Source organism: Morone saxatilis, unplaced genomic scaffold (genome assembly GCF_004916995.1).
Source record: "Morone saxatilis isolate NCDOM2014 unplaced genomic scaffold, NCSU_SB_2.0 Contig22, whole genome shotgun sequence".
Lineage (NCBI taxonomy): Eukaryota > Metazoa > Chordata > Actinopteri > Moronidae > Morone > Morone saxatilis.
In genome coordinates, this window is record NW_023339785.1 from 9,028,541 (window position 1) to 9,051,682 (window position 23,142).

Consider the following 23,142-nt stretch of genomic DNA (forward strand, 5'->3'; position numbering starts at 1 on the left):
ACCAGCAGGCTGAAATGGCTCTTCAGAGGTCTTCATTCTGTCTTTGGTACACAGTTGGATCATCCATTAGGACCTCTGGGTTGCTTTACAGACACTGACATACATGCAGACACACATACAGTAAAGCACACACACTGTGTCTGGCTGATCCAACATGGTGACCCTTTGTTATCTGCTCCTCGCCAGCTTTGTTTGTATGGATCATCTGGAAACTGCATTTGTTGTAGCTGTTTTGGAGACACACTAAAGGTGTGAGTCAACAAACTCCAAATGCACATCCTGACCCACTGATGTTGTCTTCGAACAAAAAGGGCGTCTGAAGCATAAAATGAACAGATGGTGCGAAAGTTGAATTCTTAACACTGAAGAATCAATAACTGTCTGTTTCAAAACAGTGAACAGCTCTGAAAATGGAGCTGTGCAGCTCTGGTAGACAGTAGTGACCAGGAAATGAATCCACCTCTCTATGGTGGCCAAGTGCTTTTGCTTTTGTACAGAACAAAAGGAAAAACTGTTTTTGACACACTCAATAATTTACTTTTTATACTAAATGCATTTTTGCCTACACTGAGGCTGTACAGGTCACCTTCAGGGGTTCCTAACAGTCCACATGTCAACATTAGACATTTAGTCATTCTTTTGTTTAATAGCAGCTGAGGGTAAATATGGCCAATTTAGGTAGCTCACCAACTAAAGCTTTCCACTAGAAGGGACTGCCTGTCTGTATTTTTTGTATAACCAATTAGAGGTGTGCTGTCCACATGAATTTGGACTCTGAGCTGTCAAACTTTCTGCACAGGAAACCTAAAATGAAATAGGTTTCTGGCTGAGCGTGTCCCAAATCTGCCTCCTCTGAGAGTTCTCCTATTTCTTACATTGATATTAATCTTTTGTTTAATTTTCTGGGTGAACTGAAAGACACCTATCAGCACAATCTCTGCACTTTTAGATAGGATATAGGCTATGTGTTGATCATGAAAACCTTTGATTGTGACTGACCTGAGTCTACACAGGCATAAATAAATAAGACCAGACTGGACCACAAAGTTATCCCAAATGAAGACACACATGTGCCCCAATATAAAACACGCTAAAATCGGGATTTCAACTCTCATCCCAACATCGTTCAAACTGCCAACTCACTCTTCCTTTTTAGTTGTTTCTACCTTTCTTATTAACTCTCTGCTACAAAAAAAACAGATTTTATATTATGTAAGCAAGCTGAATGACAAGGGTTAGACCTTGAGCTGATGATAGAAGACAGGGGAATAAATGGCATGAATCATGAAAAGGCAAGCCTTTACAAAACCCCCCATCTCTAAGTACAGTATAAAGTAAAAAATAATTTAATACTCTGAAGTTTTACATATAATATACTGTACTTTAAAAAAAATATAATATCACATTTATGGGATAAAATGATCAGATCATATGGAAATATTATAAGAATATTACTGGACCTTGAGTAAATGCAATAACATAGAAAAATACCACAAAGCAGGTTAAGCGCTATATAAACTACCCACACTATGAGTCCCTGTAGGAATATAAGAATAAGGCATTTGATGCAGCATTAACCTTATTTCATACTTTATTAACGCCACAGACGCCAGGTCGTGTAACCAGGCTGTTTAATGTCCTGTCCTGCACACACAACCCCCACTCTCTCCCTCCCCTCTTGGCAGTGGTTCTTCCCGGCAGCACTCAGCATCTCTCCAGCAGCGGACTCAAGGACTTGTGTGACCACCTCGACGCGCAACAGAAGGCTCTCTCTCACAATACCGGACCCTACAGCGCACAGGACAACTTTCACTAACATTATTACGCATGGCTCTGGCTCTGCGCAAAAGCGCGACCGTAACACCGTCTTGGATGAAACTGGTGGGATTCTAAGAAAATAAAAGACCACAACAAGAAGATTAAAATTTCAAGAGATTATTCTCCTTGGGCCAATAATGATCACCACATGCATGACAGGATATCATCTTCTTGCCGTGTAATTATACAGCTGTACGTGTAGGTCCGACGCATTATTTGAAATTCTCATTTCACACAGAGATGGATCTGTGGGGAGTTTATCTGTTTCATCTCATAACTTTGGGTAAGTAACCACACACTATCTTTCTTCCAACGAATTTAGCAAATTTTATAATTATCTTGTTTTAGCGGGGTGAGAAAATCATCCAACCTGCTATATTCCGAGTGTGATTAAAGATCTAATTAATCACATTGAAGGAGTTTGACGGTCGTTTGGGTGCCAAGCTGTGTATTTCAAGTCATAATGTAAAAAACAAAACAAAAAAAAATGGCATAATTGCATTACTTAATAATAATTTAAGAACATTGTGTGGTGTGCTCTGCAACAAGGAGCTTTGCATACATGCACGTGCTTAAATGTGTGCGTCTGAGCGCGTGTGTTTCTGTATGTGCGCATATAAAAACTCTTCTTTTTTTCCCCGATGGATCAGTGTGTGGATTATATTTTTGGCTTTCTGGTTATGCATATTTACTCACTACAGAAGACTGCCAGGTCTATATCATCGATGTGTGCATCACACAACATTTATTATATAGTATTAAAATCTAATTCCTTTCTACCACAATATGTCATAATTACCTACTATTTGCTTTCAAAGTTTTGTAGGGGACTTGCTTTATTGTTTATTCTGGTAAATCCTCCAAAGTGACCATCCTCAACAGTACATCAGTCATTGCCGTGAGTGTCACTGAGCTACCTGCTCTCCATGTAATTGAACCAAGCTGGAATATTGATTTTTTGTGGCAACAATCCACAGTCTTGAGAGAGGAGAGCTGTGTGTTGTTACCTCATAGTGTCTCTTTGTCACTAAACACAAATGTGTCAATCCCAGTCCTGCTGCCACAGTGCTAACTGTAACTAATATCATTACAACCACTGATGACCATGAGATAATGATTCTCATTTTAAGTGGCACCAGCTTTTCTGCTTAACAAAGGCCAGAATATATATTATATCATAGCTCTTTATTCATTAATAATATCCTCTTTGAAGGTCTTCATTAGAGAAAGGAATGGAGTAAGAAATGCTGCAACCCTGCATATTTAAATAATAAAGTAATGCCCTGCTCAGGATCAATGGCTGATAAACAGATCTTTATTTCTATATATCATACAGTTTTTGGTATAATGTAGAGATGCTGATGTTAAGCGTGTTAAGCCATCAGCCCAAATCAATTAGCCAAGACCAAACTGTAAAAGGTCAGAAAGGCAGTTTAAATGACTCAACCTATTTTTGTGACATTCTCAGCAGTTCCTTTGACTCTCAAGGCTTAATATGTTCATAAAACTGAGCTCACACATTGCCCAGCTCCCTTTATTGCTCCAGATACCTGCAAGTCAACAGCCAGCAATCGCAAAATCACCACAATTTTCCAGAAAGAGGTCTTAAAGCAAACATCCAGGAACAGGATTTCTCAGCTGGGAACAGTGGGCATTATGGTTAGGCACTGTTGGATTATTTCTTGGTTTTTGCTGCCTGTTTTTGCTGGGTGAAATCATTTTAGAACAGTGAGGAATTTCTATGTATTTATTTGTGCTCACCATTTACTTACAAACATAGAGCCAGACTACGTTAAATATTCCTTTTTGGAAGAAATGATAGTGAATCTGTGGTTTGTGTTATTTTTAGTATCAAAGATAGTTAGGAATTTTGAGCCATTTTAACCAATGCTTTTCCAAATTATAGTACAGTAACATATGTGTATAATATATATATACTTTTATTTATCAACATAAATGTCTAGTAGGGTTAAAAGATTAGTCCACCAGCACTTACACCAAGAGCTTGGTTCCTTGAAGCCTGCTCAATAGGTATCGACTCAGTGGCATGCTGGTCTGAGCTGAGACATGAACCTTGAGCAGTGATGCTGTTCAGTCCAGTGTTGCAGTTCCTGAAGAAGACATTAATCTAGCAGAGGGTCAGTTTGTGCATTCAGATGAGTTGTGGAGTTCAAACTGAATCACTGTTGCTTCCAGTGTTATGAAAAATAAAAATGAATCCCAGGCAAGAAGTTGACTTTCCAACCTTTGATCTTATCTGCATGATAAATGTGCACCAGGGCTCACTTTGACAGATCCACACAGAGGCTCAAAATTATATAGAATTAAGCACAATTGTGCAGTGCAAGTACTTTTTTTTTATTGGGTTAGATAAGCATTTTCCTGCAGTATTAAATTGAAATGGTAAAGGGGACACCACAGACACATCACAGCCATTTTATATCAAGGTGCAAGTCATAACTGTAGCACAAGGTGATTGCGTTTAATATTAATGAGTCAAACTGAAAGCGTGATCTCTAGTGGCACCCAAACTAGTAGAGGTTGCAGTGAAAAACCATTAGTAGCAGGGATATGCAAATTGGTTATAACTCTTCTAATAATTAAATGTTTCTGATTAAGGCCTATCATAGCGTTTTAGATTTTTAGATTGTTTTCGTCACTGTATAAAATCTACTATTTTTAACCTCCTTCTTCAATCAGAGCTGCTTTTTAACTGCAACCGCCACCAGGTTGAGCCTACTACCAACATGCTATATTTTTTGATTTAATGGTTTTGACATTGTGGGATATGACCTGTGTCTTCAGTGGAGGCAGATAAGTACTGCCAAGCATGCTATTACCTAGCATATTGGCTGGCCTCTTGTATGGGATTTGTCATGAATCTCATTTGAGGCAGGTAGCACCCGTGCCGAACATACAGCCCATCATATGCTCATCGTTTCTTCATGTGGGACAGATAGGTCAGTCATTGCAATCCCTGTAAAATATTGGCCTTACTAGTGAGAGGAAATAGTGATGAATATGGGAGTTTCACTAAGATGTTTATACCATTTACAACACAGAATTAAGACATATTTGAACCTTTATACTCACAGTTGGTCAGGGTTTATTGCTGGTTCAGTTCCATACACATCACTACTAACCCAGATTGTATAATTGTTCGTGCTTGATTGGGATGATGTTTTATCAAAGTGTTTGCACTAGAGATTCAATCTCGTTATTATGCACATTTTATGTCAGTTTATGAAAAGTTAATGTATCAACTGCCTTTCTACAATCATTTGTGTGATTAAGAAGAGCAAAATTTATGTTTGAGAGTGCTAGAAATCATGGTTTTGTGGCACTTTTGTTTTATGGACTCCTCTGTTTCCAAATGAGTTCCAAGAGAGGAAATGGTATTTAACAGACTATATCATTTGGTACTGAATGTAGAGAAAATGTAGCCCTCATCCAGACCTCATCACCCCCCACATCTCTGTTTTGTTCAGTGCTCCAAATCAATTAAGTGAAACAGAATAAAAAATCTGACTAGCAGCACTGTAGTATCTGGGCTCGCTGCACATTTTCCAATAATGTCTACCCTAGCCTGGAGAGTATTTTACTCAGTGGTAAGCTGTTCAGCTTAACAGAAAAAAAAATAAAAATAAAGCATATTTTCTCTATGATTGTCCATTTGTAGCTACAAGCAACACATATGGAGCATAAACTTTCTAACTACACTCAGTTGCCAGTTAATATCAAAGAGTATTAACTAAATATTGGAATAATTCAACACCACAAACTCCAAAATGACCATAAAGTTGAATGAACGCTTCTTTAAAGTATAGCTTCAACAAAAACTGAACAGTGTAACCTTCATGAAGTAGAATTTATTGCAGGGATGTTGTATTAGACTACATTACTCTTAGCTAGGTGTGCCTAATAAACTGGCAATTGAGTGCATTAATGAATATTTAAGATAAGATGAGATAAGAATACAAAGAATACAAGTGCATTTTAAGACTACAGGATAGTGGCAGTGGTGTGATTGTGAGCAGCAGAGTCAGAGAGACTAACAGCGTACACACTAGAATAATGTATATAATTATGAAGAGAAATTAATATTTACTTAAGTTACCAAATTAATTTTTCTGTAGGTTTTTCTAGTGATCAAGAATTTAGCAGTTTTTCAAAGGAATGAACCTTGAAAGATAACAGCTGATTACAAACTTCACCAACTGTGTTCCTCTATTTCCTTTCCTTTAGTGTCTTTTTGTTGAATTACTAGGAAACTGAAGGACACATTAAATTACATTTAACATGGTGCCAAATACTATAACAGCACGGCCAATTTTGGGGCCAAAAAGTTATTTAAAATACCTTTTTCACGAACACATAAAATAAGCAAAATATTTTTTAATAAGGATTCCTAAAATTGTATTTATTTATTAACATTAGGACTAAGATTTGAAAAGTGAACAAACTACGTAGTAGTACTAAGTTAATGACCTAAAACATATCTTTGGTATTTCTACACTCACTTCTTGTAAGGCTAATTTCAGTCAGTATATGTGCCCAGCCGATACTGACTAAGCTCTAATAACTGGTTTAATCTTTACTTTAAGTACTACTTTATATGCTGTATACAGCTGAGGAAACAAAGGAAAAATGCTATGGATTTTTTTGCATCAATGATAGCTGCGACTATGACTTAATGCATCTGTCCTAATGGTACCTTTACTGAACTTCCATAATAACTGATTATTGGTCCTCAGTCAGTGTTTCATCTCATGAGCTTCATGTTCTACAGGAAATAAAACACTATAAAGGATATGAGTTTTCCATCTAAACCCTATCAATATATTTGAGTAACATTCACTCGCTGGCAGAGCTGGGGGTTAAAAGCTTTAGAGACAGATTGACTGTTACACTTTTCCTGTGGGCTGCCTCTGTTCTCCAGCCATTGTCAGAGCCCTTAAATTTGCCTTTGTTTTTAATTAGTGAGGTTTTAAAATCTGCTTTTGAGTTGGCACATTGCCATTCATCTAATGTCAGTCAGTCTGAGGGCTCTGACCTTTAGTGGTGACAGTATTCAATTTCTCAGACAATCATCTGCCTATATTATTAAACTATAATAATTTCAAACAGTACATAAAGTTTGGAGAAAAAGCTGCTCGCAGCTGAAAAGTCTAAAAGACTGAGGTGAGCAGTGATGTTGTCAGAGCCAGCTGCAGGAGGGTTACAGCTAAAGTACCATTGATTAGACGTGATGAATGTGGGTGAAAAATAAATGAGTCTGAGTTTAAAGCCCTAATCCGTTATTGTAGTTGAGTGCCTCCAGTTATATCACAGTTAACTCATTATGGAATGTGTTTACATTTAGAGATTTATGTGATTGAAGCTATTCTGTTAGGACAAAATGACCAATGGCAAGTAATGGGAAGACACAGAACACGACTGCTGTCTATCTTACATTGATATTCTTGTCGTAAGAGGCTTAGTGGCTAAGTTTGCCAATAAAAACAGGATAAAGTCTAATTTGGAGTTACAATAGATGGCAGAAGCTGTAAAATTGTGTTGTCTATCCTCATGTCCAGCTCTCTTCAAGTTGTCAAATATTTAAAAATAAATATAACAAAATCTGGCTTTTGTGTAGGATTTAGTGGCATCTATTAGTGTATTTGCAGATTGCAACTCCCTCGCTTCAACCTCCCCTTCCAAGCATGCAGGAAAAATTATGTAGGCCCTGAAATCTATTTAGTGCCAGTATTTGGTTTGTCTGTTCTGGGACTACTGTAGAAACATGGTGGTCAACATTTTTCAGGTGATTATACGCCAATTAAAACATACTCATGGATATTATATTCCATTTCTGCCAATATATCCTCCTAAATGGTACACAGAGGAAACAGTGGTCTCCTGGGATACAGTCCTGGGTTTGTTTGACCCATGCATCCACCCCATCCCCTCCATATGCAGACTTTCTTGCTGTTTACACTACATCACCTGACTTCACCTGTGGGCGAGTCCAGAAAGGGATACCTACAGCATCATATTTTGAGGTGGAGGGCCACTGATCAAGTGGCAGTGTTTGACGAGTTGGAAGTGAGGCTGACTGAACTACAGGGAGACAAAATTAGAGACTAGCTGGTGAACATAGTGGAGCCTTTAGCAGCTCAAGCGCAACAACCAGCCAACACGACTCCGAATGAAGGCTAATGTTGCTCCATAGCTGCCGGATGTGCACATAAGCAAAAAGTTTGCCATATTAACTTTTTAGGTGATAATAAGTCAATGTTTAATTTCTAGCCTGTTGCCCCCAAGCTTTTAGCTATGCTTATAAGGTAATAAAAGTACAAAAAAGCATGGCTTGAGGCTTGGTTTTGAAAACTCTTATTTCCATAATCCTATGGAAACCCTTCAGAAACCTATGGGCAACATCACTAATGCTACATCCATACTTTTCTGCATTAAATGTTCCTTAAAACTTTCCCTAAATCATACCATTATCATGTCATAAACAGTCTTTAAATCAAGCTCCCAAATATCACAGAGAAACACTTTAATTTATAGAATTTTACTTATAAATATAATAGTTTTTATGCCATTCAAAAAACGTCTTGGACGTCTACTCACGATCTGGAACCGGCTCGCTTTGTTTTTATAGAGTTGCGCCCTCACGCCCTGTGCACTGTTATTGGCTGGGGGCTACACACCCACTGCCCAGAAGGTTGACGTCCAGAAACGTAGGCAGAGGGCAGAGTCACTGCAGATACTGACACTGCCACACACTTCTAGTGGGTCATGAGTGATGACTGAGAGGGATTATTTTTTGGATGACTCTATATATTATATTTTTAAATCTCACTCATTCTGCTATTACAATTACTGTTATTAGTATCAGTGCATCCATGCTAATAATGTGTATATAATGAAAGCTGCTGTAGATATATTAAATGGCTTATTGGGGCTTATTTACAAGAATGTGAATATGATTTAATAAAATATGAATGTTATCCAAACAACACCCTACAGGGGCCCATAGTGTCATATTAACATCTTCCTTTCATTTGCCTTTTGCTCTAAATGTGTTTAAACATAAGTAAACCCTCAGACGCAGTGGCTGCTTTAGAGCAAAACATTTACTTTGTTAGATTTAGTCAGGGTCATGCAACAGCAATCACTGACAAAGGTTTTGGCAAGAAAAACTCACTGTGGTTAGGAGTTGGAGGAACAATCTGGCTTATGGTTCGATGGTTTGTTTTTGTAGGAAAAACGTGACACTTGGTGGTTGTAAATCAATCTTTCCAACCGTACATTTTGTTTTGTTCAATTTAAATGTTTTGAACTGCTGAGCAAGCAGTTAGTTTCCCTAAGTCTACCAGCCTTATTGGATGAAATCTTGTGGGTTTAGTGAAATAAAGCACGACAGAATGATGGTGCCTTTTCAGTTCTTTGGAGATCCTTCAGGATTAACTCAATTTAACATCTGGAGTGGACATGGACATGCTGTACTATATATTCTCAATAACATGCAGTATCTGCTTTCACCCAACCCCCTTTCCTTTGGCTGTCACAACATTAGCCTCACTTATCATCTTTCAGCTCAGTGTCTGAGATCTCAGGTCTCGGTTAAATGTAAGAATATGCCCTCTGCTACACTGGTAGGAAATCAAAAGTGTGACAAGGTAGCACTACAAAATGACTGTACAACTGTCACTCAGGTGGAAGAAAAAAAGCATCAGTGGCTATTATCCTAACTCAAGTGATAATGATATATTCACCGAATGGGTCTCCTTTAATCTGCATAGCACACTGATTGAAGACTGAAAGTTTAGAGATAAAAGGTGAAAATGATACAGTACTGGCATAAGCAGGGCTCCTGATCAGACTAAAAGCTGCGTCTCCCTCTCCATTAGACCTGTTAGGAAATTCTGAAAATGACTCTGAGGTTATACACATACAGTGGCCTCTACGGGCCAAACAGAGGCTCATTAACTCAGAGTCTGTCGGTGGTTATCCAGAGAGAAAGACTGTTCCAGACAAGTAGGCACAGCCCCATTGTGACACAATTTTAAATGGAGGGCTTAAGCTCCACTTCCTGCCTTCTTGTTGCATTTCTGGGACACTGCTAAATCTATTTGGGGTGAGTGAAGTTTCATGAAGATGGATGGAAGCAAATCTTAGAAGAGTACATGCGACAAAGGTCCAAGGACATATTTTTCTCCCTCCCCTAGTTAGCTGAGTTTGAATTGAATATTTTCATTGCACACAAGGCCTACAATATGGCCACTGAATGGGCATTAGTTTTATTTTCGATTTTTATTTTTTCTACTCAAACACCAGTGTGATATCAGCAACATGCTGGAAACAACACTGCGGTTGTTCTAGACTTTGGTTAGATTCAGAGAGACGTAATCCTCTTAAAAATGATAAGACTAGCAGGCGTGGGCTTTTTTTTATGTGTACATAATGGTGCGCTCTCTCATTCCGATGTAATAACCCTGAGCCAATTTTGAACTTCTTTTTGATTAATATAGTGAGTTTTCTGTTTCCTCTTTGACTTGTTGGCATTAATAACCACAGAGTGCACACAGTCTAGTGACTTTTAGATGAACCAGTCATCTGTTCTATGTTTTTTTTTCTTCAAATAGAAATGACAGCAGCTGATGTTCATTCCCTTTTCCAATGCTCCTGCAGTAAAGACCTACTGTACCATACAGTGGTCCGCTTTTCAGGCACCCTTGTGCAGCAGCAGTATTATCCTACAGTATAGTAGCACTAATTATAGGTTAAATACAATTATTAGAATATACTGTAATTTTCTCACTGAACTTATTCTTGTCTTAAACGATGTGAGCCAAAAAAAAAGGAAAAAAAGTGAGAGAAAAGTTTATAAACCGACCTCAAAGCCAGAAAAGGAGCTCAGACAACAATGCGTGCAAATGATGGATGCAGCAGCCTTGTATCACCGTGGTCCCAACACAGGTTTTATGACAGGCAGGATGAATGAGCTCACTAACGGAACTTTTTGATATCTGTACCTGTGCATATGTACTATATTCTGTGTTATTGCTATTATTTATTTAAAATAAGTGTAGTCTCAAATTTTATAGTATTTAATTACTGTTTCATTGTTTGTTTACAAGCACAGGCAAGTGAATTACACTGCAGTTCAGCCAGCAAATGGAATAGTTTCTTATCTGCGTTCCCAGACTAGACCATACACCAGCTGAGCTATGGCACCAAACAGTTTTTCAATGAAATTTATTCAGCATCTTTATGCCTTGGAGGAGCTCTTCAGTTAATCAAATCAGTGAAATCCGTTTGTGGCCTCATCTTAGCCACAATAAAAAACAATGACTGGAAATTTGTTTGCATGATATAAATTTAATTATTGCCTAGACCGGGAAATATGAAATACAGGAAATGGTGGCAATAAGATTGCAACCTAGTAGCAGTGGCCATTGTCCTCACTCTAAATCAGTGTTTCTCAAATGGGGGTACCCCTAGGAGTACTTTGGATTACAGCAGGGGATACATGACATTTACTAGTATTATATTAGTATTGTATGTAAGTTTAAAATTCTGGTATCGTGACAACTTTGATGAGTGCTGACCTATTTAGAGTGTTTCTCAGCTTTTGTGCTCCACCGCACTGTCACCCTCACTATTGCTTGAGTGGAATGCTACTACTTTGGTCTTTGTGCATCACTTTCTTAAATAAAATGAATACAAGTTGTAGGTGTAGATTTACATTCCATCCTTTTCTGGCCTAAATGTCTCAAATATAGCAGACGTTTCGAGTGAAGCTAAGCAAACACCTAAAATCTGAAGTGATTACTATAGATGGAAATATGGATTTTCTTAGTGAGTATGAGAGAGCCTCTTGGTGAATACCCCTCTTTTTATATTTAATACTAAGATAATAAAAGTCTCTGTGGATTGACTATAGACCGGAATGTATGTTATTTTAAGCAGCTCATTTGTCTGTACATTTTGTTCCACCTAGCACCCCACTGAAGTGATTATTCAACCTATGTTCTTCTGTATAACCTTGTAATGTGGAGATGATAGAGGCTGGACTCCACTGAGTGCTGTTCGATTCCTCCAGTGTTCAAGAAAAGGAAACACGCCATTACCAAGGCAGCAGACAGGAACCGGCTGGAGGGCACCTGTCTGTATGAGCTGCAGTGGATTTACAACATCTGCTCTATGCAGGAGAGGATGCCACCTCCGTTCACCACTACTTGATTAATTATTTCAGACACAGGGAATGACGCTGCCAACAAATTGCAAATTGTGCATACAGAAGATCCCCATCTCACTTTGGGCTCAATGATACTGCTCAGATACGGTATCACAGAAAGTTATTGAGTCTTTGTTCAGTTGTCAGGATTGTTTGGCTTTTCTCAGCATTTGTTAGAACTTCTATCTGAAAATGAAAGATTCTGAATTACAAGGGAGATTGGCAGGCTTTACGACATGTTTCTATATGGTTGGAAGCCTAAGTGAGCAATGTTCTACATTCACGACGTTCTTCAACACAGCAGCACTTCACATGTCTCATTAATGGCCAGTGTGTGACGAGATGTTGGCCTCGTTTGTAGAGGCCTTTGACTCTGTCACCACCCTGTAGATCCAAATCCCTTCCCTCTCTATGCCTTGTTAGGCCCTAATTAATTGGATCAAGAGAATGCCACTAAGCGTTTGACAGCTCTGTGTGAGTGATAACTGAAACCAGAGCCACATTCCCATGGATATGCCTCTGGAAAGGAATCACTCCATATTAGGTCCATTGACTCTCTGCCACACACATCCTGGGGGATTCAACACTGTTGCTGTGATAAGCAGCAGGAAGACCCTGCTTTGAAAGCTGCAGTGGGCTTTGAAGTTATAATAGAATAACATGTGCAGTATGTGTTCAGAAATGTAAAACTATAACATGTGACACTTGAAGTTATAATGCTTAAGATTTTCGGGAAATAATTCAAATTCACGGGAAACGATGCTTGCGTGTAATCCTGCATAATTGAATCTCATTGATACAAGTCTCGCTGTTCACTCTCTTTACTCTGTTTCACAGCTGTAGTAAGTTACTGCTATGACAAAAGGAACATCCCACTGGTCCTGTTTCACATTGGTGAAACAGCGGGTGGCTTTTATTATGATTGTGTGTCATTTTCTTCGGACAGTGGATCAGTTTTCTGCAAAGGAGCAGGCTGATGGAGCAAGAAGGAACAGCCACAGAGAGCTGGTAGATGAAGGGTTACATGCTTCACACCTCCAAGTCCTCGGCAAGCTAACCAACTTTGTACTGTGCTCTGCTGTCATGTGTAAAAGTACTCACACCGTGTGTGAGTGTGCAGCATGGAATGAGATTGCAGTGTCTCATGAAAAAGACCATTTAGACTTCTTTATTAAAACTATGCACTTTTTTTGGCTGTACTGTAAGCAGACAAACCAGTTGATCCTTTGTTGCATTTCTGACTAAGTAGCATCTTAATGAGTGTCTGCTGTAGTAATAGACGGCATTTACAGTTACCATGGTAACCATGTGGTTTCTACGACCATTTTAACCTGTGTACTTGTATATGAAGTTTCTTTGAGAATCAAAGCTTTATTCTACAAGTAGCACTTGCCACTAAAGATACTTTTACTACTTCAGAGACCGAATTAACAATAAATAAAATACAATTTCTTTTATTTATTAAGATGTTATCAACAATGAATGGAGGTTCTCTTGATGTGCTGTGATTCAGGATCAAGAAGGTTTATGCCAGGAGTATTCAACTACGTTACTAATATTTGCATTTTCTTACTAAATTAATGTTATTTGTATCAGTGTGAATGGACTAAAAAACATGGGAACTAATACATAATGATACCTAAATACTTAACTAAAAAATGCTCTCCGACCTCCACAGAGGAGGCAGATCACTGAGGAGTGATGGTTAAAATCTGTAATTCTGAAATATAATTGCAGAATATAGTCCTGATTGGCAGGAATTTTTTTTTTTTTTGAGGCTATGAGGAATTCTTAACAAACTATTGTTGTTTTAACTAACAAGTCAGACAATAATTGGCCTTTTTCCATCATTCTTTGAGCAACCGTGATCTGATTCTATGCGGCACATGGCAGACATGGCACACAGTTAAAGTAACTCTGGTTACCTGGCTGAGAGGTCGGAGGTGTGCAGCTGCAGTGTGTCGCTTGCTGCTCTTCATCTAACAGCTGCACCTTCTTGTTTCATTACTCCCTGCTATATTTTAAACTGATCCGCTGTCAAAAAATGTAACAATAGCGGGCAGCCATCGTCAAGCTCACTGACTACTTCTTAACAGTTAAATGCTTTTAATGTGAAGGTGCAGCAGTAGGATATGTTTATTTTGCATTAATACTGCCTTTTTCTGGGCATTTTGCCACAAATACCCAGTTCGTAATACTATATATATTAATATTCTTTCATTAGTGGCTCTTCTGCATGCCAGATGGGCCAGACGTGGCCCGCGAGCTGCCAGTTGAATACCCCTGGTTTATGCATACTGTCTGATGGCCTAATAAGCCAAGTCTATAAAAAATAGGACCAGTTGCTCACCAGTTTATAACAATTTGACATTATTAAGGGTCTGGGGCTGTGATCTCATGCATCGACGTTTCTTAGGCCAAAAGACCTGCTCATTAATGGTGCAAAAATTCCCAGTAGAAGGTGGAGAAGCTGAGAAGTCTGAGCTTTAAGTTTTTTTGGCAGCATTGTTATTGCTTTTGCTATTTTGATCCATTGCCCCACAGTTCTCATGGTCTGCATCATAATGAGACTCAAGCTTGATATCTCTTACAGCATCACACGTTCAGCCTACGGGAAGAAGAAGGACACTTTTGAGCCAGGTCATGGGGAGGAGGGGGGTGTCTGCATGGCAGGTTTGCAGAATAAGCCACTGCCTGCTTCAGTACTTTTATACATGCCCTTCGAACCCGGGAGGAACACCTGTTTGGGGTTACAGAAACAACATATGGTAATGTTGTGCAAAACAAAAGGTCATGTAAAAGCTGATGTTGCGCTCTTTAAGTCATTACAAGGCCACAAGGCTTTTTAAGCAAATAAAAGATCATTTCAGGATTAATATCCCGCCCTAAGTATCTCCTCAATGCTGTTCAAAGGTTATGCAGAGGGACAAGACAGAGGATTACACATTGAACTGGGCTAATTACAATCAGAAGCTTATCCACAGCACATGTGTAAGTCTCTTGATAAAACTAATTTGGACACATTATTTTATGGTATTTCATGTAATGAAATTATAACAGAGCAACCTTTTCAGGAAATGACATCACTAAAGTGAACTTGACATTGTCACATGTGATTTTTTTTTAAATTTAGAAAAACTCCTAAATACAATTCTCAGGTCATGTATTGTATGTGCTTTATTCCTCCTGTGAATTTTCTCTGGTCACATTGTCAACATTTTCAGTTTTATCTTTACAAGACATTAATTTCTAGCCTTCACTGAGTCTCGATAATCAGTGGGGAAGTCTGTTTTTTATCAAGCAGGTTAATCACATTAATGTGCCTATATATATTCATTTTTAAACAGATTAACATACCAGGAATCCTTGAACGGGCTGTTGAGAAGTGACACACATTGCATTCAGTATGAGCTAGCCTTCACAGTCAGGGACAAAGGAAAATAAGGAAAGCAATCTATGTGATGATCATACAAATGGTAATTTAGCACACAATAAAATCAAACCATGTAACCTGCTGCCTGTGAATAGTTCTATAGAAAATAAGAGGTAAATATCCATCTTAACTCTGTCATTCTTCATCTTTTGTCTCTTACTCCACCACTGCTCCTTGCAGTCATTAAAACCCTCTTCATACTCACATATCATGTGGGTCTACTCAATGTGGGTTGGAGCCAGGCAAAGCAGCTGTCACAAGTTAATCTCTGGTTGTCACTGTCTACTCTGTAGTTCCATACACTTCACTGCTAAACCATAAATTACACTGAAATATATTGAACAATTACCCCCCACCCAAAACATTAAGTTTCTGTTTCAACTCTTTCTTTCACATGCATGCCCACACTTTTTTCTGCCTCTCCCTTTCTCTTTGTTTATTCTTTCTTTTTTTCCAGCAGTTGGTTCAATGACATTTAAAAGCTGATGTCTTTAAATTAATTTCCTTTCCCGACAGAAAAGCCAGCTCACCGAAGCAGCACCTGAGTCGTATCTTCAAAGCTACTCAACACAGAAACACAGTCCTTCCTTCCTTGATAATATAATAAGCTTATGTGACGGTCACCACCTATTTCAGCTCTGTTTCTTGAGAAATCATGTTTTCTCTTCCTCTGTGGCATGGAAGATGGCTCTATACCCATGACCCCCGACCTCTGTTATTATGAAGGAGAAGCCAGTCGGAGGGGAGACTCATGGCAGAGTGAATTTCTAAAAGCTTCTTTGTTGCATTTGGAAACAAAACATGTTTCCTGAGGTTGCTGAATTGATCCAAAATTGACCCAGAATCTGAAACTGAATTAATTTATGTTACACAGATATTTTGGAACACAGTTCATGTATTGTACTGATGATTCACCCAGCAGACTTTCATGTCCCTCTAAGCCTTAAGGTGCCCCATCTCTGAGTCACCTAACATTGTCTATGGAGAAAATGAATGAGACTTTTACTTCAGGAAACAGAAGCGCCCAAAATCACTCCTCCAACTCTGCCAGATAGATAGATAGCCCACTGATGCCTGTGTCAGTCTGAAGAGAAGAAAACAAAAAGAGAACACAGCTGCAAAATATATCAGTCAGCGGGGATGTGATATGGCAGTGATGAGGAGATATTTGTTGAAGGGCCTTCCTGTTAATACCACTTAGAGGCGGATTATGTTTGTGAACCGTATTGACATTATTTTGGCACTTATTTCATCAAAGGGCGTTACTTACAGTTTGCTGGGATGCCTTTCCTGCAAATGCACTTTTTGCTATTACACACTGCATAAACAGTACATTGTTTAAACATTTTTTTTCAAACACCTGAAATCTTGGAGGCTGCGTCAGTCCTGTCTGTGTGTATTTTAGAGCAGTTCTGGCAAACTACAAGTGCGTAAAAGCTGTGCAGTGAAGTGGGGGTGAAATTTTGATTACAGTCCACCATTATGATGAAAAGCAACTCAGATGAAAGCAACTGGAAGTAAACTGGAATTACAGCACCCGTCATGTACTTGTCATATTTTGGGGTTTTTGCAAAGCTTGTCATATTAATTTTGTCATTCAAGAAACACACAGCTTATTAGTTTGTCTCTGAACATTTTTAGATTCTTTACCATTCCCTTTACAGGAATGTGGTTAATAAAGCCACTTATTCAATTATAACTTTAGCTTCAGTAATGTTTGGTCCTGCAAGCTATAATCCAGGCAGTGTTTTTGACTGAGTAGCTATGAATTTCAGAGCTGAAATTAATTAGGACATTGTTGTGGTTTATTGCCAGTGAAAGTTAAATTGAAGTGACTGAAAAAGAAAATTGTAATCATTTCATGCACGGTATTGCTTTTGTTCTACAAACTGTGACAGAAATGTCTAATGGGTTTTTGTCTGAATAATGGATAAATGTTTCAGTGAGCCTGTTCACAACAAACAGTGAATAGAGGATACGGCTGTGGAGTTAGTGCCACAAATAATGTTCACCATAGAATTTAAAGAGAAATAAACATATAGAATTTTATATTTTATATTTTTTCGTCATAGTATGACATTTTTTTTATCAATGGTAGAACAGAACAGAACATTTAATAATTTTAAAATATTTTTTATTAAAATGCACATAAATAATTAAATAATTATCAGATACACTGGCAGTGACTCAAAGCTTCTCTTCACATGCTATGTTATGAATCAGTCTTGTGACGTGCTAATGAGGAGAGGAAAATGTTGAGGCTTCACTGTCATCCTATCCTGTGCGTATTACTAGTTTTTATTTGAGACTTTGCACTTCAGCATCCGACTGTAAATTTCATTTATCCCTAACAGTGTTGTAAGCATGACTGACAGCTTTGAAGATGACAAATAGGTGCCCAGGTTTTAGATCCTTGAGGAATGACTTTCACATATCCTTTACGATCATATTCAGGTCCCACTTTGACAAATACCTCAGTTTTTGACACAGACTGGAGCACTAGTTTACAAGAAATTATTTGTTTAGCAGTGGCCAGTGTCAGATTCGTGACTTTATACTTCAGCCTCTGTTGACAGAGGGCAAATATTCCTTTTGATCTCAAATCTTTTGGAGTCTCTGGTCCCTTTGTGACCTTTCATGTGAGGCTTTTAAAACAGTGAATCACAAATAAGTCGTGCAGCTGAGCTACTGCAGATCACCGTTGTAGTCCCATGGGTACTGCATGATTGACAGAGTCCTCTGCTCTGGAGTCTACCTTAACAGGATCACATCTGGTCATGCTGACCCACATTTCACTTTTTGTCATCTTAATGTTGGCTCTGGCTGAATGATAATTTCCCTGCACTGATACCGCTTTTGCAAAGTGCTCTCAGTGAATGTGTGAACCAATTACAGATCATGGAGGCAAATGGAGACACAAAATCAAACTGAGATCTAAAGCAGTGGTGCTTTAATAAAGGCTGTGCAACACATTTCAATAATTTACAGCTAAAAGAGACTACACAATTTTTTTCACATCACAAGTGTAGTGTGAATCTGGGCCCATAAAATTGAAAACACAGAAAAAAGCCCCTAGATTTATTACCTTAAAAAAAGCAACACACTATGGAAATTGCCATGTTGCAACTCTTTATCGCAACAGAGAAGTCAAGGTAATCAGCTGAAAAGCCCTATCTCAAGATTCATGTGTGAGCTCCTCTCATTGCGGCTGCTTCTGCTTTATTACAACACAACAGACGGGTCTCAAGGACTGGGGGCACGCTGGGAGTCTGAGCAACACAGAGGGCTCTGCTGTTAAAGAGTCTCATCAGTAAAAGTGCCCATCAATCATTGTATTGGAATGTGTGGCCCCACCCTCCTCCTGTAATGACTCTTGAGTGACAGCAGCAGCTGGCAGGTATTATGGCCTTGCCACAACATCAGACCCGACAGAAGGTTAACACTTAATCACTTTGTTAAGCCACCACTGCTACTGTTCCGTAAATATTCCCCTCCTATTTGTGTCAGTGCTGGACAAAGGCCACTGTTGTTCTTCTGTTCAGCCATTTTATTTCTGTATGTTTATTTGGCATCTAACAAGTCCTATACGCTTTGTGCCACACACATCATTCAAACATGAAACTGTTCAGCTCATTCAGGAGATATGTAGATGTAGTTGTAGAATCATTCAGCTTGGTTCAAACCTTCTCAACGTTGAAATTCAACTGCTCTGACATACAGCAGACATACAGACATATGTGCTTTAAAATATTTATGAACTTCCAAAGCTGTGTTGTGATATCTTTTATACTTTTGGAGCAATGTAGGTCAAAAGTGGCTGCTTTTGTAGCCGCTTTGAGACTTCATCACTGTGTTACTTGATCAGCTAGAGCAGTGCTTCTGTTTTGACTCTTCAGGGACATATAATACCTTAAAATAGTACCTACAAGCCTCCTCTCTCTCAAAATGTAAACACAGGACCCACAGGAGACATAGTTCTTGAGAGCTAAACCTTAATGGATGACTACAGCTCCATTTCCTGCCATATAAACTACAGGCTGTCTCCTTCCTCACCTTCCACCTTCTTCAACATACAATTTCTGCTATTGTATAGTAACAGTTGGATCCTTTCCATCCAAACTTACCAAATGTAACCATATGAGCATTACTGTTTATACCTTAATTGTGTTTTTATGTTGTTTGTTTGTTGTTGCTGAAGTGATCAGCTAAAAAATAATCTCCAACTATTCTGATAAGTGGTTAATAATTTCAGTCATTTATCTAGACTTATCCAATGTGATGGAGTTGATCTGCCTTTTTTAGAGAATGGTAAACTGAATACCTTTGGGTTTTGGACTGACAAAACAAGCAATTTGAACTGCAGATAACATCCACCAACAACAGTTGTCAGACTGCAAAAACAATGGCTGCCAGCAAGAAATGAGTAACCTGCTTTTGTCCACTTCTTTTTAAAATGAAGGACCCACTGCTTCAAAAATTATTAAGAACTTCAGGTGGTAAACCTGCCATTGTTATCAATGTAAATTGCATAAGTGCCATGCTAGAGTGGAAAGCTTGACAGGTGTAGCAACGGGCAGTAAGACACTTAGTAAGACACAGTAAGAATCTAGTCACCGTGCGAATGGTGAGATGGTAAAATAGCAATGTTAACAAGGTTGGTGCCTATTTATAAGACATTCTGATCTTTTTATTTAAGCAAAATATGACTGGCAACCATCTCGCCGTGAATCAGCATCAGTATTTGCACTGCGTTCTACACTTTATATTTTAGAAGACCCATCATTTGTATGCCCTGCTTGGCTGGCAAGAGTCCTGCTCAGTGCTGCAGACAGCTCGCACTTTCACACTGAGAGAAAAACATGATGTGTCACGCTCTCTCCCCTCTGCAAGCAAAGGACGATATGCTGATAAGTTAATTGCAACCATTACATAGCAATAGTCGATGCACTCATAATGTCACCATTTCCAAGTGAAGATAAAGCAGTCTTTGTTGTGTGACATTGAGACTGAACTTGACAAGCCTTCACACTGACATACAAATTGACGCGCGTAACACACACACACACACACACACACAGAACTTTACTCCTTCAGTCTTACTCCTAAATATTAACAGCCTTTATTTTACTCACATCTGGGGAAATGAATTAAATTTTACTTTAGTCAGTCTGATCGAAACTGTTCTGCATGTCAAAAGAAAACTTTTCAGAATTTCCTTTCTTAGTAACAGTAACAAGCTGCACTTCCTCCATCCGTATAAATGTTTTGAAGCGCCTGGTTTGGTTATGAGTGCAATCTCTCCAGTAAATCAGCGAGGTATGAAGAAGCACCTTAACTTGATGACTTTTAGCCTAATAAATCTCCAATAATATCTTTCAACAAAACAAAATTCATCCTTATTTAATATCCACTGAAAGCTTTTTTTCATTTCTTGTGCAAATACAGAATACTGTTAGTGTGTTGATGAACTGTGAGAATCCTCCTCCTCAGACCCCATTTCCCTTCATTTTGTCCTTCCGTTCATAACAAGCCACCATTTTTCATACCTAATATGTGAGCTTTTCAAAAATCCAAGGGGTTAGAGGCTAAATCTGAAAACACATTTTAGAGTGGACAAAAACAGCGCTTTTGGAAATTATCAAAGTCTGTTGAAATGATGGCTAAATGGTACAAATGTTAGGAAGCCAACTTTCTCTAACACTCTCTGGAATGACTCTTAAATTTAAATAGCCAATACAATTAAAAGTGTTGTCAGTCTGTATTAATATTTGTCATCGTTAAAGGGTTAAAGGAAATTACTGGTTTACTAAATTGTGACTTTGGCTGTAGTAAAACACAGCTTATAACGGACCTTTGTTGTATGTCAACTGAAGGAGTCATTAGTAGAATAGATTTAGAGATTTAGATTTGTTACCTTGTTTTTGTGTTTTTCATGTGTATTTTGCAGCCAAGATTATCCTCGGAAGATCTACACTGCTAGATGACACTAAGTCATTAACACTGCTCCTTTTATGTGGATGGTATTCTCACATAACCAGGAAGGTGTGCAGATACTGGTAACATTGTTTATCCACTCACCTAAACCTCCAGAGATGGTAGGAAGGGTGAGAAATTAGCACCAGCCACCAGCCAAACACTGGTAAAACATGGAAGTTGGTAGATTTCACACACAAAATAACATGTATCTGTGGCTGACAGAAAGGTAATTTCCCACCTTAACTGTTGTTAACTTGATACTGTATTAATGTAACTGTGTTTTTCTTACTGTGTCTACATGTCTTCTTGTGGCTTCAGGAGAGAACTGTGTATTGTCAGTGTTAAGATCAGCTACCTTTTTGCCTCAACAAAATGACTGTGACTGTGAGTATCTGATCACTGTTCCAGGTAGCACAGTGTGTCACTAATTACGTATTGCCAGAGCGAGCATATTCGAACATTGAAGTTTTCTCCTGTAGTCTTATGGCTGAATAGGAACAAAACACAGTGGATTTGTTGCTTGTGTCTCTGTGTCAGCAGGTGAGGGGTGTTGTACTGGTTTGAATTTTGGCACTTTGCCCAGAGCTTTATGACTATTTCAGCCTGCCAGTGATATAAGCCTCAGGTGGTTCAGAAAGCTTTTAAAAACCACCTGAGGAGGAACAGTTAAGGCTGTGTCAGAACACACAAATTGGTGGAGTATGTCGCTTCGGTTTCACTTCAGTAACAACAACAGAAAGATACAAACAATGGAGCGGCGGTTGAGATTTTCAGGCTGCCTCTTTTCTAGTTAAACTTCAGTGTTAACACCAGTGCAATGTCTATTATTCAGTTATCTATCAATTAAATGTGATGTTTTTGCCTGACCATTGGTTTTGGCAAGAGCTGTCCCTTCTAATGTTTCCTTGTGAGTAATGTTTAATCAGCCAGGAGCCAGATACCTTCAACTTGGTGTAGGTTCAAAGTATAACTGCACAAAGATTCAGATTAAAGAAACATGTTTTACAGATGTCAATCATTGGAAAATTGTCACATACGTCTGTGTCCTCCAGCAGTTTAATGGATCCACCAGATTATTCAATGAAAAGAATGACAAAGACAGACCACAGTTTCATATTCCCAAAGATCATCTTACAACACCAAAGCAGTGATCTTGTGACTATGATGTGCAGCTGCAGGTATTTAAAGCACACATAGTGTCATTAATTCATTAGACATGCACCTGTAAACCATCAGACAGTGATCATCATTAAACATCAAATGGGAAACGATGATGATTTGGTGATAATGATTTAGTTTACAGTGTTCATGTTGAAATGAGTTTACAGTGTTTCACAAACAAAGGGAAATACAATTATGTGATAATGAAAAAGACATATATCTGAGGAAATAAAGGTAATACATACATTGAGTACACAAAAGCAATTTTAAGTTTGTCAAATGTGCCTTTGGCAGTGATATATTACAACAACCTAAAAGAATAATGTAGCATATTCGATTCCATCTCTCACTTTACTCACAGTCAGCCTGCTCTAAAAACTGTATTTACACACATGTACAGCCAAGAGCTCATTATATCTGAAAGATGCACAAGATTTTGCTGTCAGTCAGTCTGTCCAACACTTTGGTCCAGACTGAAATATCTAAGCAACTGGACTGAATGCCATTAAAACTTGTACACCAACAT

The 23,142-nt window shown here is 38.5% G+C and overlaps 1 protein-coding gene across 1 annotated transcript in view; it reads left to right on the forward strand.

The window, feature by feature from the left end:
* Window positions 1-1,727: 1,727 nt before the first annotated feature.
* gfra4b (GDNF family receptor alpha 4b) overlaps window positions 1,728-23,142 on the forward strand; it is a 44,755-nt gene continuing 23,340 nt past the window's right edge. The window contains exon 1 of the mRNA XM_035669968.1: window positions 1,728-2,101. Within this exon, the coding sequence (XP_035525861.1) occupies window positions 2,059-2,101 (43 nt within the window). The 5' untranslated portion in view covers window positions 1,728-2,058. The remainder of the gene's footprint in view (window positions 2,102-23,142) is intronic.